The sequence below is a fragment of the Anser cygnoides genome, chromosome 30 (genome assembly GCF_040182565.1).
Source record: "Anser cygnoides isolate HZ-2024a breed goose chromosome 30, Taihu_goose_T2T_genome, whole genome shotgun sequence".
NCBI lineage: Eukaryota > Metazoa > Chordata > Aves > Anseriformes > Anatidae > Anser > Anser cygnoides.
This window is the reverse complement of record NC_089902.1, coordinates 492476-509838: the sequence shown is the minus strand read 5'-3', so window position 1 is coordinate 509838 and position 17363 is coordinate 492476. Positions and strand designations below refer to the sequence as shown.

Sequence of the window (17363 nt, the reverse complement as noted above, 5' to 3'; positions counted from 1 at the left end):
TGGACAGAGATGGGTGTCTTCAGACTTCAAGGAAATAGGATAAAGTGTGGGACAGCATAGGAAAGCCTGCAGAGGAGAAGGCAGAGGGTGCTGGCAAGAATGGAAGGCCCCAACAGCCCTGACGTTTCTGTCCCTTTGGCTAGAGCTTCTGCGGAGACGAGATATAGTCATTGCAATGGGGCCTCTTTGCTTCCTTGATACCCTGTGCAGGGGTGGGGAGGTGTCCTAATGAAGTTCTTCTTGTGGCATCACACTGCCCACCACATCATACAGACCCCAAGAAGAGCCCTGAGCCAGACGTGGGGGTGCAGGATCTCCCCTCCCAGTGGCTGGGGTCAGGCCTTGGCCCTTCTGCTTCACCAAAACCAACCAAGACTTTTCTCAGCACAGCGCTTTGCCTGTCTGCAATCACGGCCTCCAGTTATCTGCCCTAACAAGTCCCTGGGGAGGCTTTGTTAGTAATAGCCCTCAGTGGGGCCCATTAATACTCCAAGTCACTTCAACTTTTCCTTCTGACTTTACTTTCTCAAGCAGTTGCATCATTCTTCTCTCAGTACCTGAGTTTCATAGACTCAGCACCAAAATACACCATGGAACTTATTAAAACAGAGAAAGTCCTAAGCAGCCATATCTCTCCCACAGTTTTCTTCACGTCTTTAAGACTTGTAGAGCTAATTGGAGAACTTTCATGGTGTAGTTAAGGAGGAAGATTTCAAAGAGCAACTAATAGAAATCTTTCCTCATTTTAAAGGCTGAATTTTGTACCATTTCAGTTTAGAGCATCATTCTCCTATAGACACTGTTCTAGGGTTTCTCCTTTGGAGCCCTGCTTAGGGTAGGAAAAGCAGGGTTTTTCCTATTTAAAAACAAAGAATAGGAAACGATGCTGCAGTTTTCAAACCAAAAAAAAAAATAAAGTTCAAGTTCCTCATTTTGTTGCCTCCAGTGAAGTTTACCTTCCCAAAAGGATGACTGTACATGATGTATTTTACACTGATTAATAGGAAATTTTTAATAGTAGTGTTAATATTAATCCATATCATACTAATTCAATGATAAATGATGAATTTCTTGCTAAGGAAACCATTAAACAGACTGCTGAGAGATGGGCGAGCTGGAACTCACTGAAACTCAAAGCAGCAACTGGGTTGGTGAGAGCGGTCTGAGTGATCAAAGAGTAAGGGGAGGGCAAAGCAGGAGAACCATGGGAAGTGCATAGGTCCAGACAAGCAGCTGGAAAGGGGACATTCTGCAGGGTCTGTGTAATCAAGTCAGGTTTTGTACCTGTAAAATGAGGGAGCACATCATGATAGACAAAGGGATGACAATGCAAGTACAGGTGAACACCAGGATTTCTTCTCCAGTGCTGAATATAGATCATGGGAATTAGCATTTCCTCATGATAGAAATTCCACTTCACATGAGACTTTTTACGGAAGGGATTGAATCATTTGAGGTAATGAGTAGTCGCTTTATTAGTTAAGTACTAAAAAAATTACTGGGTATTCAGGCAGAGCTTTGCTGTGTGACCATAAGCATAACCAGGGAAAACCTCCTGATGCCCCGTTGTGTTTGAGGCACTTCCCTGGACCAGCAGATGTCAGAAAAGACCTGCAGGAGACCGGAGCCCCTTGGGAAAATCAGGTGGAGCCAGGTGGAGTTCCCAGGGCACCTCCACTGCCAGCAGTGGTCTTTGTCCCTGTAACTGCAGCCCAGCCCAGCACAGGAAACCCCTTCAAAGACAACACCTTAGTTCAGTGGGTTCCTGGGATTGACCTAGATTTGAAATGGCCATTGGGAACCTGAGATATTTCCCTTATTCCTACTAGACACATGAATATCCATTTATGTTCCTGGGTCATCTCTAGCAAATTCAGGCTGAAAAACTCCAGTATAGCGTGCTTCAAATGGCTGAGGCAGAACCCATCAGCTTGCCCCACTTTGGGGAATCATCCCCTTCCAACTAGGGATATGAAAGTGAAAAGTGTGAAAGGACCCGTCAGGTCAATGCGCAGAGTAAGGGAAAGGCATAGGTATTGTGCTGGAGTGTCAGAAGGCAAAAAGCACTGCATTGTGCCTCAGAGTAACTAAGGAGACCTAACCCAGTTCATCTGTGAGATAAAGCAGAGTGAAGGACGTTGAGTTGTGTCCTGACATAAAGAAGGATGTACATCACTGGTGAAGGAGCTGTCTTATTGTGCCATCACCAATGCAAATTACACAAGAACTACCTCAAATAAAAGTAAGCTGTCCCACCCTGGCCCTGTCACACCACGGGGCAGCGGAGGGAACTTTTTCACTTTCAGCCTCTTCTTCAGAGAGGCTTTGCCCTCTCCCTGTGCACCACGGCGCAGAGCCTGGCCCTGGACGCTCCGTGAGTGCCGTGCAGGTCGTGGCAGGCTGCGGTGAGGGGACGAATGCCCTGGGCCCCCTTCCTGCTCTGCCCAGGCCAGCAAGGGCCCCGAGCGGCCTCGTGTCCCCTGCCCCTGCAGCTCTGGGCTCCCTTCCCCAGCCCTGGCTCTGCAGCACCAAGCCCTGCTGGGAGCCCTCCCCTGCATGCTGCCACCGCTCCCTGACGCTGCTGGTGCCCTCTGCCGGGCACTGCCCAGCCCAGCCCAGCCCCTGCCCACCTCTCCCCACCCCCCTGCCCTTGCCTGGTCACCCAGTCTTGGCCCTTTCCTACTGTTCACTGAAGGACTCTGAGGCCTTTGTGCTGTGGCCTTGCTGTGTGTCCTGGCATTGCAGAGCTCCCATCAGCCCGTGCATCCTTTGGCTTGGCTTTACTGTGAAGACCCACTCGCTGCCCACCCAACACAAGGCACACGGCACCCCAGGAGAACCCTTAGGGTATCCTGGTGGCTCCCCATACCTCCCTGATGCTGCCAGCCCTATCACATTGCAATCCCAGGAAGCTGCTTCTTGACCCGTCAGGGCCTCCAGGGTCACTGGGATTCCACCAGTGACGACTCAGTCCAGCCCTGACTCCCTCATCCCCCACCCCATGCCCTCCTGCCCCTGTGTCCAGGTGGCACCCAAGCACAAGAGTGAGGCCTTGAGCCTGGCATTCCCTGAGCGCCTTCTGCACTCCACTTTGGGAAGAAGAGCCCTGAGCACCGAGCAACTTCACTTTTATTAACAAGATGCCACAACAGAGGCCAGATGTCATTTAGGAATAAACACATTGAGAGAAAGCCTCTGGGTCACACAGAGGGTTGGTCATCTGGAAAAGAGGAATGAAGGCAAATATTTATCTGCAAACAGAATTTTAAAGAATACGTACCTAAAGGTCAAGAATTGCCTGAGATTAACTTGAGGACAACAAGAAAAGGGAGATAGCCAATTTATTGCTAAGTAAATATTACCACTAGAATCATTTTCTTCAGAGTGGCTTTCAGCTCCTGGTTCCTCATGCTGTAGATGAGGGGGTTCACTGCTGGAGGTACTACAACATATAAAACTGCCAGTAGCAGGTCCAAGGATGGTGAGGAGATGGAGGGGGGCTTCAGGTAGGCAAACATGGCAGTGCTGACAAAGAGGGAGACCACGGCCAGGTGAGGGAGGCACGTGGAAAAGGCTTTGTGCCGGCCCTGCTCAGAGGGCATCCTCAGCACGGCCCTGAGGATCTGCACATAGGACACCACAATGAAGACAAAACAACCAAATCCTAAAGAAACACTAAACACAAGTGCCCCAACTTCCCTGAGGTAGACATCTGAGCAGGAGAGCTTGAGGATCTGGGGGATTTCACAGAAGAACTGGTCGACAGCATTGCCTTGGCAGAGGGGCAGGGAAAATGTAGTGGCCGTGTGCAGGACAGCATTGAGAAAGCCACTGCCCCAGGCAGCTGCTGCCATCTGGGCACAAGCTCTGCTGCCCACGAGGCTCCCGTAGTGCAGGGGCTTGCAGATGGCAACGTAGCGGTCGTAGGCCATGATGGTGAGAACATAAAGTTCTGCTGATATGAAGAAGAGAAAGTAAAAGACCTGAGCAGCACATCCCTGATAGGAGATGGCCCTGGTGTCCCAGAGGGCATTGGCCATGGCTTTGGGCAGAGTGGTGGAGATGCAGCCCAGGTCGAGGAGGGCGAGATTGAGGAGGAAGAAGTACATGGGGGTGTGGAGGCGGTGGTCGCAGGCGACGGCGGTGAGGATGAGGCCGTTGCCCAGGAGGGCAGCCAGGTAGATGCCCAGGAAGAGCCCGAAGTGCAGGAGCTGCAGCTCCCGCGTGTCTGCAAATGCCAGCAGGAGGAACTCACTGATGGAGCTGCTGTTGGACATCTGCTAATTCTGGTCATCAGGTCCTGTACAAGGAGGGCAAAGGCAGTGATAATATACCACAGGCATATCAGAAGAAAACTCTTTCCATTTTCTCACTTAAAATCACCAAAAATTGCCCATTTCTAGGCAGATATTTTGAAGGTCTCTTTAACTGATTCTTCCTGAGAGTGTCTCTGGGAGCAGGGGACTCATCTGTGGGCAATGGAAGAATCAGTCCTGCACTACAGCCAGAGGTAGTAGCATGGTAGTAACATGGTAGTAACATGGTAGGAACATGGGGTAGTCTCAGATTCACTTTACTGCTGATATCAAAGAGATTTCCCCAGTTTTGATCCTAGTTCACCCAACTGCAGAGCAGAGGTGTGGAGATTTAGTTATTTAATTATTTGTTTTGTATTTTTGGTTCTAGCTGCCCCACCACACCTGAGGAGTGATTCTAAGGCATAAGTCCTGGGTGTTCTGTTGCACTCCAAGTAAAACCTTGTGGATCCTCAGAGGCAAAGAGACTGTCCCTTTAGTGCAGAGTGTCCCACACAGACAACACCCAGTCTGTACATCAGTGCTGGTCTGAGCTGTGCTGGCATCTCTTTGAGCTGCAGGACAATATTCTTCAGAGGTTGTCCTGACAAGAACCTGGAAACTGTTGAATTCAGAAGAAGCCAGGCTCAAAGCGCCCATCTCCAGACCCATCACCCTGACCCCGTACTCCCCTTCCGCCAAACACCCTGAGGGCTCACTCCATGGGCATGTGAAACCCCCATCCCCAGGCAGCCTGGGAACAAGAGCAGCAGCAGCACGGCCAGGTGGAGAAGCCAGGAGGAATGGCAGCGTCTACTTCATATTGGAGAATAAGAGAGATCTATCCTGTCAGATGCTATCCACCATGAGATGTGTTGGCTTCAGAACAACTCTTTGGAAATCCCATTTACATGTTCCTGCTGCCAGAGACTCACGGTGCCAAGAGCCTGCAGATCTGTCCTGCCACACGCTGCCCTCTGTTGCTGCGCTCCTCACTGCCTCCAAGCCCTCTCTCCTTCTCTCCTCTCCCCGTGCCAGCTGCGGTCAGAGCCCCCAGCCCTGCTGCGCTGTGCACAGGAGCTGCTCCTGGGCAGAGCTGTCTCTCTGCAGCGCTGCCCGCTTGCCACGAGCTCCCCTTGGGCCCAGGAGCCCGGCCCAGCTCAGCAGCACAGCACCCGACCATGGCATCGCTTGCTCTGTGCCATTGGGCTCCCTCGAGCTGTAACCAAGGCCTCAGGGCTGACAGCTCCCAAAGGCAGCAAGGTCTCTCCTGTGGTGTGGTGGTTGGAGCAGACTGAAGTCATCACCGACTGCTCCTCTCTGAACAGGGGAGAGGCTGGTTTTAGAAGTGTGATTTGTGCTATTAAAGCTATTTTCTTCCCTTTCTCAAATACTTCTTGAGATGTGTTGCCCCATGTGATGACGATATCAATGCACTGGAGGTGTTCAGGAACTTCCCTGTGTTGCAGGGCAGTCTGGATCAGCCCATTGCAAACGGTAGGGCTGTGTTTCTACCCCTGGCGCAGTCCATTCCAGGTGGACAGGATGCCCCTCCAACTGAAAGTAAAGTGTGGCCTTCACACTGCTGTCAAAGGGATGGAGAAAAATGCATTAACAATATTAATTGTGGCAGAGCGCTTGGCTGCCTTTGACTGCAGTTCGTACTGAATGAAGTTCTAGCATGCCCAGCACAGCAGCACTCAGCGGTGGTGTGACTTCAGTCAGGCCACAGAAGCCCACCGTTCTCTTCCACTCACCATTAGAATTTTGCACTGTCCATATGGGGCTACTAAAGGGTGAGCAAGTGTTGCTGATCACTCCTTGGCTCTGCAGTCAATGAACCAGCTCATGCATGGGAAGCAGGGAGTCTCTGTTAGTGCAGTACTGTCTCAGGTGCGCTGTTGTGGTAGAGATTGGCACCTGCTGCTCATTGGCCATCAGCACCTGCACAGCAGAAGGTTCCTGTGAGAGAGTGGGCAAGGTAGACAACTGTTTGATGTCCTCCATCTCCAGGGGAGTCATGCCCAAAGTCCATCCAGTAAACGTTTGGATCTTTGAAGTACCCCCTCCTGAAGTAGTCTATGTCAAGGTTGCACAGAGCCTCCAGGCCAGTCCCAATGGGTTGCTTTTGCCACTCCTTCCCAGTTAGACTCATTTCAGCCTCCAGTACAGTTAACTCTTGGGTTTGATGTGCCAGGCCAATACTCCTCAGAGTCCAATGCACCCGATTGTCCCCTTCCTCCCCCTGGATGGAGGCTGGGCCCCTCTAGTCCTGCTCATAGTATTCATTACTCTGTTTGGAGGACTGCCTGCTAGAAACTGGAGCAGCAATTTTCTCAGAAGAACCACTTTTTGTGAATGTTTTTCCTTGTGCTTCATGGAACCACAAAACCACATAGTATGCACCCGCTACATCAACTTTCTTGAGCAAAGGGATGCTTACACCTGATAGCTGAGCTATTGGTTCATGCAGGTGGGGAGGAGGATGTATCCTCTTGTAGTTCTAGCATCTCGTGAGAAAGTTTCTCTCTAGACGAGATGCAGGCCCATAGGGAAGAAGAGAGACTTTCATTGTAATGCTGTAGTTGGCTACATCCAACTACATCCGATTCATCCATGTGGGTTCCTCTTGGTCTTTCCAGGTCATAACTGCCAATGAGTTCGCATATGCTGATGGTGCGCTCTGTACAAACTTCTGCCACATGGGTTGTGTGCACTTGACTTCATCCGGATCTTTGGACAGCCGTTTGTTGTCTAGGTCACTATCAATCACCTTCAGCATGGCTAATTCCTTCAGGTACCGGATACCCCTCTCCATGTTGGTCCACTTTCCTGGTTGACATACAAGATCTTTCTTGAAGGGAGAACTTTCCGTGACGCCTGACAGGATTAAATTCCTTGTGCCCTTTTCCAATGGCTTTGTCAATCACTCCTTCTCTAGAGGGGGATCCCAGCTGCTTGGCTTCCCTGCCCTCTAATTCCAGGCTATTGGCCCTGTTCTCCCAGCACTGGAGCAGCCAGGTGACAATGTGCTCACCAAGATGATGGCTGAAATCTTTTCCCTTATCTCATAGCTTACCCTGGGAAAGGGATCACGTGGTTTCTGATGTTTAGATGATCTCTTCTTCTTTGTCCTCCTGCTTTCATGGTGGCCCTTCTTTGGTGAAACCTGCCTTATCTTCTTCTTCCTCCTTTCTTGTCTGGGTAGGAGTTTCTTCACTTTCTAAAGAAAAACTGACTTCCACACACATTGTTTTCTCTTGCATAAAGAGGCAACCGATAGTGGCACAGGCTGGTTCTCTGGCCCAGCCATGGGGCCCATTTCAGGGGCTGGAGTGGCTGCAGGGCCCATCACAGGAGTTGTTCTGGCTGCAGGGCCTTTCAGAGGAGTTGGAGTGGCTGCAGTGCGTATCGCAGTTTTTGGAGTGGTTCTAGGGCCTGTCACAGGGGTTGGTTTAAATTTAGGCCCATCTCAGGGGGTGTGGTGCTTGAAGCAGACTGAAGTTATCACCGACTGCCCTTCCCTGAACACAGGAGAGATGAATTTTACAAGTGCGATTTGTGCTATTAGAGTGTGGTTGTCAAACATGTTGTCCTTTAACCTGGCAAGTAGCTCAGCACCACACAGCAGTTAGCTCACACCAACCCCCCAAATGCTTATGTGTTGAGATAAGAGCAGTTTAACGGACTGAAAGGGAAGAGAAATAATAATAATAGTAGCTTTTATGATGATGATGATGATGACGATGATGATGATGATAATGATGATTATGATGATATTTATTATTTTTATTATTGTTATGTACAAAGCAAGCTATGCACAGCGCAATTGGTCATTACTTACTTATGTCCATCCTGTCCCCAAATGGTAGAACATTGTGGTAACCACCTGCACCTGCTCTTCTTTGACCTTCAACAGTTCCACAAACGGAAGGCTCCTCCCAGAGACTGGGCAAGGTAGACAACTCTTTAATATCCTCTGTCTCCAAGGCAGCTATCCCAAACCCCACCTGTACCCTTTTGGATCTTTGAAGTACCCCCTCGTGGGGAAGTCTATGTCAAGGTTTCATAGATCAACATTCTTCTTCCTCCTTTCTTTTCTGGGTAGTAGTTCTTTTCCATTCTAAGGAGCCTGATTTTCACACCCATTGTTTTCTCCTGCATATAGAGGCAACGGATACTGGCACAGGTTGGTGCTGTGGCCTAGCAAGACCAGACCTGGGGGGTCTGGTCTAGTCCCCAGACTAGACCTGGGGCCTGTCCCAGGGGCTGGAGCGGCTGCAGGACATGTCAGAGGTGTTGGAGTAGCTGCAGGGCCTGTCACAGGGGTTGCAGTGGCACTGACTGAGGCTCAGTAAGCACAGACCAAGTCCCAGCACATTCCAGTGATTTGTGTCCCTTTGGAATTGCCAAGGTGATAACACCTCCTTTTCAAGCACTTCTACAGTTCTTAAGGATTCTGCACGTGCTCAGGGGGGAAGTTCCAAAGCCCTGGAGGTGCCCACTGCTCTAGGTGCCTGCCCAGATCCTCCCACTTTCCCTGCCTCTCTTAACTATCCTGCCCTGGGGCAAGTCTCTGGAGGGCATTCTTAAATAGTTGTTTATCCTTAAACAGAAGTTGAAACACATTCAGGAGACATCACAATAGGAGCATCCCAAGGATATTCAAAGATTTGTAGAGCTAGTGTAATTAGCCTGGAGGAGAAGGGGGAGGTGAAGGAAAAAGGGGGACTGAATAAGTGGAGAAGTGTCCCTCCCTTTTCTCCCCCTAGATTGGCTCCCTAAAGCAAAAAGGTCAAGAGTGTAATTCTTAAGTTTCTGAGCGATGGTTCCTGAGGTACGGAAGTGATGGCAATGCTCAGTACAAATAACACATCTGTCACATGACCACACATTTTATAGGATCATAAGCCAGTGTTACACGACATAGCAAAATAACTTTAAACCAGCCCCAGAAATGATAAACAGCACAACGGGAACACATGCAGTAAGTAATGTGCTATACAACACATTTCTGAAAGCAAGCACAACAAACCTGAGATCCAAAACGTCGACATTGTGATCAGCAACTATTAAACTGGTCTAGTGCTTATAACAATTTAATTTTAGCACTCTCTGGTAAGATCTGTCATTATCTCAACCCTTCATGCCCCACTCTGCGTGCCAAAAAGACTGCTGTGGTTTAACGCGGCAGTTCGAGTACATGGAATTATTGGAACAGGTCCAGAGGAGGGCCACAGAGATGGTCAAGGGGCTGGAGCACGTCTGCTATGAAGGCATGCTGAGCAAGCTGGTACTGCTCATCCTGGAGAAGACGAAGCACTGGAGAAACCTGAGAACAACCTTGCAGTACTTAAAGAAGACCTGCAGGAAAGCTGGGGAGACAGTCTTTGTCAGGGAGTGTAGTGATAGGACAAGGAGTAATGACCTTAAACTAAAAGAGGGTAGGTTTAAATTAGATATATGGAAGAAATTCTTTAGAATTCTTCAGAGGGATCTGGATAGGCTGGATTGCTGGGCTGAGGTGAATGGGATGAAGTTCAACAAGGCCAAGTGCAGGGTCCTGCAATTTGGCCACAATAACTCCATGCAACGCTATAGGCTTGGGACAGAGTGACTAGAAGACTGTGAAAAGGAAAGGGACCTGGGAATGTTGATTGATGCTCGGCTGAACATGAGCCAGCCGTGTGCCCAGGTGGCCAAGAAGGCCAACGGCAACCTGGCTTGTATAAGAAACAGCGCGGCCAGCAGGAGCAGGGAGGTGATTGTCCCCCTGTACTCTGCTCTGGTGAGGCCGCACCTCGAGTACCGTGTTCGGTTTTGGGCCCCTCACTACAAGAAGGACATCGAGGCCCTGGAGTGTGTCCAGAGAAGGGCAACCAAACTGGTGAGGGGTCTGGAGCACAAGTCTTATGAAGAGTGGCTGGGATTGTTTAGTGTGGAGAAGAAGAGGCTCAGGGGAGACTTTATTGCACTCTACAACTTCCTGAAGAGATGTTGTGGTGAGGCGAGGGTCAGCCTCGTCTCTCAGATAACTAACGATAGGACTCATGGAAATGGCCACAGGTTGCGCATGGGGAGATTTAGATTAGATGTCACGAAAGATTTTTTCTTTCAAAGAGTAGTCAGGCACTGGAATGGTCTGCCCAGGGAGGTGGTGGAGTCACCGCCCCTCGCAGTGTTCAAGAAGCACCAGGACAAGGTGCTACGGTATCTGATTTAGTAGCTTAGTGGGTAGTAGTAGTGATAGGATGGTTGGACTAAATGATTCTTTCCAACTTTGTGTTTCTATGATTTCTATGATTCTGTGATAGGACAAGGGGAATGGTTTTAAACTTGAAGAGGGTAGATTTAGATTAGATAGTCAGACGAAATTCTTGACTTGGAGGTGAGGCACTGGCACTGGTGCTGTGAGTCCGGAGGTCACCCAGAGGGAGTTTGGATCAGCCCATGCCCTTGTGTTTGAAGGAACAGCTGGCGAGAGTGGAGAGACATCAGTGAAATCCTGGCAATACCAGAGAGAGAGCCAGGTGGGGAAGAGAAGTGGCTGTCTGCAGCCTTCAGAGAGGTGTGGGACAGCACAGGAAAGCCTGCAGAGGAGAAGGCAGAGTGCTCTGACAAGAATGGAAGGCCGCAGCAGCACTGACATCTTTGTCTCCGCAGCCATGGCTTATGAGGAGACATGTTATACTCATGGCACTGGGACCATGTATTTTCCTTTCAACCATGTGCAAACACTGGGAGGTGTCATACCATTGTCCTTCACATGATATTATGGGGGCATCGTCCCCTACCCCACAGACCCCAGGAAGAGCCCTGAGTGAGACATGGGGGTGCAGGATCTGTCCTCCAGTGGCTAGGGTCAGGTCTTGGCCCTTCTGCTTCACCAAAACAAAACGAGCTTACCTAACCACAGACCTGATACCCACAGAAGAACACCAAAGCTCCCCAGTAAAGTTTTGTTCACTCTCTAAACCAGAAACGAGAAACCTACTTGCTTGGGAACCCTGCCACTCTAACTTTATTTAAACTCTAACACAGAAATTGAAAACCAAGTCCCTAGGGGAGTAGAGAGAGGTCAGCTCTGCCTCAGGATCTCCTGCCCCAGCAGGAGGAATGGGACTGGGGCAGTGACTGGGAGGTCACTTCTGTCTCTGCAGCTGATAGGGCAGCAGCAGGAACGTGTCACGCAAAGGGACTGTGAGGTGCCTTGTGTCTGGAGGTGGCAGGTCAGCCTTGGCTTCTCCCTGGGATCGGCACGTTGGGGCTGACATCTGCCAGTGGCCCTGCTAGGCCAGCAGAAGGCCCCTGCTTGGCATGCTGACTGTGGGATCCCCTCTGCCTCCATCCCCAGGAGGACCCAGACGAAAGAAGGCCCGCATAGGGCTTGTCCTGTCCCTTCTGCTTGAGTCCAGGACTGGACAGCAGGAGGCACAAGGCTTGGCTGTGTCTAGCCAAGAAGCTGCAAGGCCAGCAGCAGGACCAGGCCTTGGAAGATGCTGCTGAGGTGACTTCTGTCTGCTTGGCTGACAGGGCACAAGGAGCCTGATGGGTTGGGATGCCTGCTTCAGGAGTGGTTTCCACCCTGATGGAGCTTTCTTTGGTAGCAGGAAAGAGCAGGAGAAAAAAAACTGTCACAAAGTGTACCTTGGAAGGGTGGCACTGGCCATGAGGAAGAAGCAATGTCCCTCAAAGGGTCGTGCTGTGCTGACAGAGGTCACCTAAAGAGAGCCTATGATTAGACCCACGCTTTGTGTTCATCAAGGAACAGCTGATGAGGGTAGACGAGACATGGGTGAGATGATGGAAATGCTGGGATGAGAGCAAGGTGGTGAACAGGGATTGGTGTCTGCAGACTTCAAGGAAATAGGGGAAAGTGTGGCACAGCATAGGAAAGCCTGCAGAGGAGAAGGCAGAGGGTGCTGGCAAGAAGGGAAGGCCCCAACAGCCCTGACGTTTTTGTCCCTTTGCCTAGAGCTTCAGAGGAGACGAGATTTAGTCATTGCAATGGGGCCTCACAGCTTCCTTGATACCCTGTGCAGGGGTGGGGAGGTGTCCTAATGAAGTTCTTCTCGTGGCATCACACTGCCCACCACATCATACAGACCCCAAGAAGAGCCCTGAGCCAGACGGGGGGGTGCAGGATCTCCCCTCCCAGGGGCTGGGGTCAGGCCTTGGCCCTTCTGCTTCACCAAAACCAACCAAGACTTTTCTCAGCACAGCGCTTTGCCTGTCTGCAATCATGGCCTCCAATGATCTGCCCTAACAAGTCCCTGGGGAGGCTTTGTTAGGAACAGCCCTCAGTGGGGCCCATTAATACTCCAAGTCACTTCAACTTTTCCTTCTGACTTTACTTTCTCAAGCAGTTGCATCATTCTCCTCTCAGTACCTGAGCTTCGTAGACTGAGCACCAAAATACACCATGGAACTCATTAAAATGCAGAACGTCCTAAGCAGCCATATCTCTCCCACAGTTTTCTTCAAGTCTTCAAGACTTGTGCAGCTAATTGGAGAGCTTTCATGGTGTAGTAAAGGAGACGGATTTCAAAGAGCATCTAACAAAAATCTTTCCTCATTTTGAAGGCTTTATTTTGTTGCATTTCAGTTTGGAGCATCATTTTCCCATAGATATTGGTCTAGGGATACTCCTTTGAAGCCCTGCTTAGGTAGGAAGAGCAGGGTTTTTCCTATTTAAAAACAAACAACAGGAAATCATGCTGCAATTAAAAAAAAAAAAAAATATGTTCCTCATTGTTTTTTGCCTCCAGTGATGTTTACCTTCCCAAAAGGATGACTGTACATGATGTATTTTACACTGATTAATAGGAAATTTTAAATAGTAGTGTTAATATTAACCCATATCATACTAATTCAATGATAAATGATGAGTCTCTTGCTAAGGAAACCATTAGACAGACTGCTGAGAGATGAGGAAGCTGGAACTGACTGAAACTCAAAGCAGCAACTGGGTTGGTGAGAGCGGTCTGAATGATCAAAGAGTAAGGGGAGGGCAAAGCAGGAGAACCATGGGAAGTGCATAGGTCCAGACAGGCAGCTGGAAAGGGGACATTCAGCAGGGTCTGTGTAATCAAGATGGGTTTTGTGCCTGGAAGATGAGGGAGCACACCACGACAGAGAAAGCAATGACAATGCAAGTACAGGTGAACACCAGTATTTCTTCTCCTGTGCTGAATATACATCCTGAAAATTCTCATTTCTTCATGACAGAAATTATACTTCACGTGAGACATTTAATGGAAGGAGTTGAATCATTTGAGCTGATGAGTAGTTGCTTTATTAGTTTAGTATTAAAAAATTACTGGGCTTTGAGGCAGAACTTTGCTGTGTGAAAATAAGTATAACCAGTGAAAACCTCCTATGGCCCCGTTGTGTTTGAGGCACTTCCCTGGACTGGCAGATGTCAGAAAAGACCTGCAGGAGACCGGAGCCCCTTGGGAAAATCAGGTGGAGCCAGGTGGAGTTCCCAGGGCACCTCCACTGCCAGCAGTGGTCTTTGTCCCTGTAACTGCAGCCCAGACCAGCACAGGAAACCCCTTCAAAGACAACACCCTAGTTCAGTGGGTTTCTGGGATTGACCTAGATTTCAAATGGCCATTGGAAACCCATGATACTTTCCCTTATTCCTACTAGACACATGAACATCCATTTACCTTCCTGGGTCAACTTTAGCAAACTCAGGCTGAAAAACTCAAATATAGCACGCTTCAAATGGCTGAGCCAGAACCCATCAGCTTGCCCCACTTTGGAAATGGTCCCTGTCCAACTATGTTTTTTAAAGTGAAAAATGTGAAAGGACCCGTCAGGTCAATGCGCAGAGTAAGGGAGAGTCACACATATTGTGCTGGAGTAGCAGAAGGCAAAAAGCACTGCACTGTGCCTCAGAGTAATCAAGGAGACCTAATCCAGTTCATCCGTGAGATAAAGCAGAGTGAAGGACGTTGAGTTGTGTCCTAACATGAAGAAGGATGTACATCACTGCTGAAGGAGCTGTCTTTTTGTGCCATCACCAATGCAAATACACAAAACTATATCAAATAAAGGTAAGCTGTCCCTGTCACCCCACAGGGCAGGGGAGAGGGAGCTGACAGCCAAGGGATGCATTTGGGTGTGGAAGGTGGGGCCCAGCAGAGACAAGGAGCCAAGGCAGGAGCTGGGGGAGGCCAGGAGAAGCAGCCCAAGGGGTGGTGCTGCCTGTGAGGACACGTTTGTGCCAGCAGCCTGAGTGGGCAGCAGCTGTGCGCAGGCGAGGGGAGGCCAGGAAGCGCATGCCAAGAGCGCTCCTGCCAGCAGAGACAAGGCCGGGGCCGAGGGCAAGGGGAGGGCCAGGCCCAGGGCAGGGGGCTGCAAGGGCCATGCTGAGCTCCCTGCCCCTGCAGCAGCCGCACTGGCCCTCAGCAGATGTGCTGGCCGGCACGCACGGGGAGGTGCTGGCGTGCATCAGAGAGCAGCGAGGAGGGCGCTGGAGAGGGCCGGGGTGAGGCGAGTGGCAGAACCCCATGCAGGGGCAGGCTGGGGGTCCCCTCTGCTGCAGCCACCGTACTCGGGGTTGCAGGAGGAGGGCATGCAGGGCTTGTGGACACGGGGCAGAGCCTGGCCCTGGACGCTCCATGAGCGACGTGCGGGTCCTGGCAGACTGCGGTGAGGGGACGAATGTCCTGGGTCCCCTTCCTGCTCTGCCCAGGCCAGCAAGGGCCCCGAGCAGCCTCGTGTCCCCTTCCCCTGCAGCTCTGGGCTCCCTTCCCCAGCCCTGGCTCTGCAGCACCAAGCCCTGCTGGGAGCCCTCCCCTGCATGCTGCCACCGCTCCCTGACGCTGCTGGTGCCCTCTGCCGGGCACTGCCCAGCCCAGCCCATCCCCTGCCCACCTCTCCCCACCTCCCGGACCTCTCCCCAGCCCAGCAGCCCAGGCTGGGCTGGCCCCAGGCCAGTGCCCACTGCAGGCTGCTGCAGGGCTCTGGGCACAGCCAGCACAACCCCAGCCCCTCGCAAGGCACCGCAGCTGCTGGCACAAAGGCGGCTCTGGGCCTCCCCAGCAGCCCCGGGCACAAGAGGCCTGGCCCAGGCACAGAGCAGCTCCAGGTTCCTCTCCAGGATGCCATTTGCCATCAGACCCAGCACCACTGGGACAGTCCCAGGCCAGTCAAGGCCAGTTACTGTTTGCTGGGCCATAGGCAAGCAAGAAGGCAGCTCCCAGTCCAGCCCTTGGTCCTTCACCGATCACGCTGGGGTTCTGATCCATTGTGAGGCCCAGAAAAGCAAGAGGTCTGTTCAGGAAGCAGCTCCTTGGGTGTATTCCTGAAACCAGGTTTGCAAGAGGCGTGCAGAGACATTGAAGAGATGGCAATGTAGAGGTAACAGGACTGTCACCAACATACATGAGATCTCAGGGCTTATCCAAATACAAGAAGCACAATGTGGAAGCCAGAAGAGAGCAGCAGTGAAAAGGCCACGTCCTGCTGCTGGCCATGGCCATGGCTCCAGGGAAGCAGCAGCCCCGACCCGAAGGCAGCAGAGAGGCAGAGCCCAGCGGGCAGTGAGGGGCAGCCGCGAGGGCTTTGCGCCCATTATTAATGATGAACAAGCATGTATCCAAAGACTTTCCTCAATGCATCCCTGAGCTCCTTGTTTCTCATGCTGTAGATGAGGGGATTCATGGCAGCAGGAACCACAGAGTACAGAACTGCCACAACCAGGTCCAGGGATGGGGAGGAGATGGAGGGGGGCTTCAGGTAGGCAAACATGCCAGTACTGACAAACAAGGAGACGATGGCCAGGTGAGGGAGGCACGTGGAAAAGGTTTTGTGCCGGCCCTGCTCAGAGGGTATCCTCAGGACTGCCCTGAAGATCTGCACATAGGACAGCACAATGAAAACAAAACAAACAAATACTAAAGAAACACTAAACACAAGTGCCCCAACTTCCCTGAGGTAGGCATCTGAGCAGGAGGGCTTGAGGATCTGGGGGATTTCACAGAAGAACTGGTCCACAGCATTGCCTTGGCAGAGGGGCAGGGAAAAGGTAGTGGCCGTGTGCAGGACAGCATTGAGAAAGCCACTGCCCCAGGCAGCTGCTGCCATCTGGGCACAAGCTCTGCTGCCCACGAGGCTCCCGTAGTGCAGGGGCTTGCAGATGGCAACGTAGCGGTCGTAGGACATGATGGTGAGAAGGGAATATTCTGCTGATATAAAGAAGGAAAACAAAAAGATCTGTGCAACACACCCTTGATAGGAGATGGCCGTGGTGTCCCAGAGGGCATTGGCCGTGGCTTTGGGCAGAATGGTGGAGACGGATCCCAGGTCAAGGAGGGCGAGGTTGAGGAGGAAGAAGTCCATGGGGGTGTGGAGGCGGTGGTCGCAGGCTATGGTGGTGAGGATGAGGCCGTTGCCCAGGAGGGCAGCCAGGTAGATGCCCAGGAAGAGCCCGAAGTGCAGGAGCTGCAGCTCCCGCGTGTCTGCGAATGCCAGCAGGAGGAACTCGCTCACACAGCTGATGTTGGGCATTTGCTAACATTAAACACAGCTCTCTGTTGAAGAGAAAGAATGCATAACAAAGTTAGAAGAGGCTTCAATGAGGAAAACCTATTCCATGTCTTAGAACACCCCCCAGACGATCCTCTCTCTTGGCAGAAGAACCTGTATGAATCTCATTGCTTCCATACCGATCTCTCAGTGCAATGCTGTGGGATTCTCAGACTCCTGTACAATCCTGAGAACACATTGCCATCAAACTTGCCTCCCTTGCAATGCAGGAATCAGAAAGCACAGAATCCAAAAAAAAGCCTTCTCCTTCAGATAAACCAAGCCTCACTCTTCTTCTCGAAATGACCGCTTCTAAATGCCGTTCTCTACAACGTATTCTACTTCTTGCTGGAGAAACAGAGACCCATCCGGACAGATGCTGTCAGCCATCGGATGTGCCAGCTGTAGAAGACCCCTCTGGCAACCCCACCTGCATGGCCCTGCTGCCAGAGACTCACGGTGCCAAGAGCCTGCAGATCTGTCCTGCCACACGCTGCCCTCTGTTCCTGCGCTCCTCACTGCCTCCAAGCC

The 17363-nt window shown here is 51.2% G+C and overlaps 2 protein-coding genes across 2 annotated transcripts; both read right to left on the bottom strand.

The window, feature by feature from the left end:
- Positions 1–3347: 3347 nt before the first annotated feature.
- Positions 3348–4277, bottom strand: LOC136787571 (olfactory receptor 14C36-like). The gene has a single exon (XM_066984883.1). It carries the CDS (start codon positions 4275–4277, stop codon positions 3348–3350), a length of 930 nt encoding a protein of 309 aa, XP_066840984.1.
- Positions 4278–15881: 11604 nt separating this feature from the next.
- LOC136787570 (olfactory receptor 14J1-like) lies at positions 15882–16433 on the bottom strand (the record flags this gene model as incomplete). The annotated part of the gene is made up of 1 exon (XM_066984882.1): positions 15882–16433. A coding segment is annotated over one exon (552 nt), but the record flags the coding sequence as incomplete, so codon positions are not given.
- Between the last annotated feature and the right edge of the window lie 930 nt (positions 16434–17363).

Bases quoted from the DNA above. Each gene is read 5' to 3' on its own strand.
- LOC136787571 (XM_066984883.1), bottom strand. From the start codon at position 4,277: ATGTCCAACAGCAGCTCCATCAGTGAGTTCCTCCTGCTGGCATTTGCA.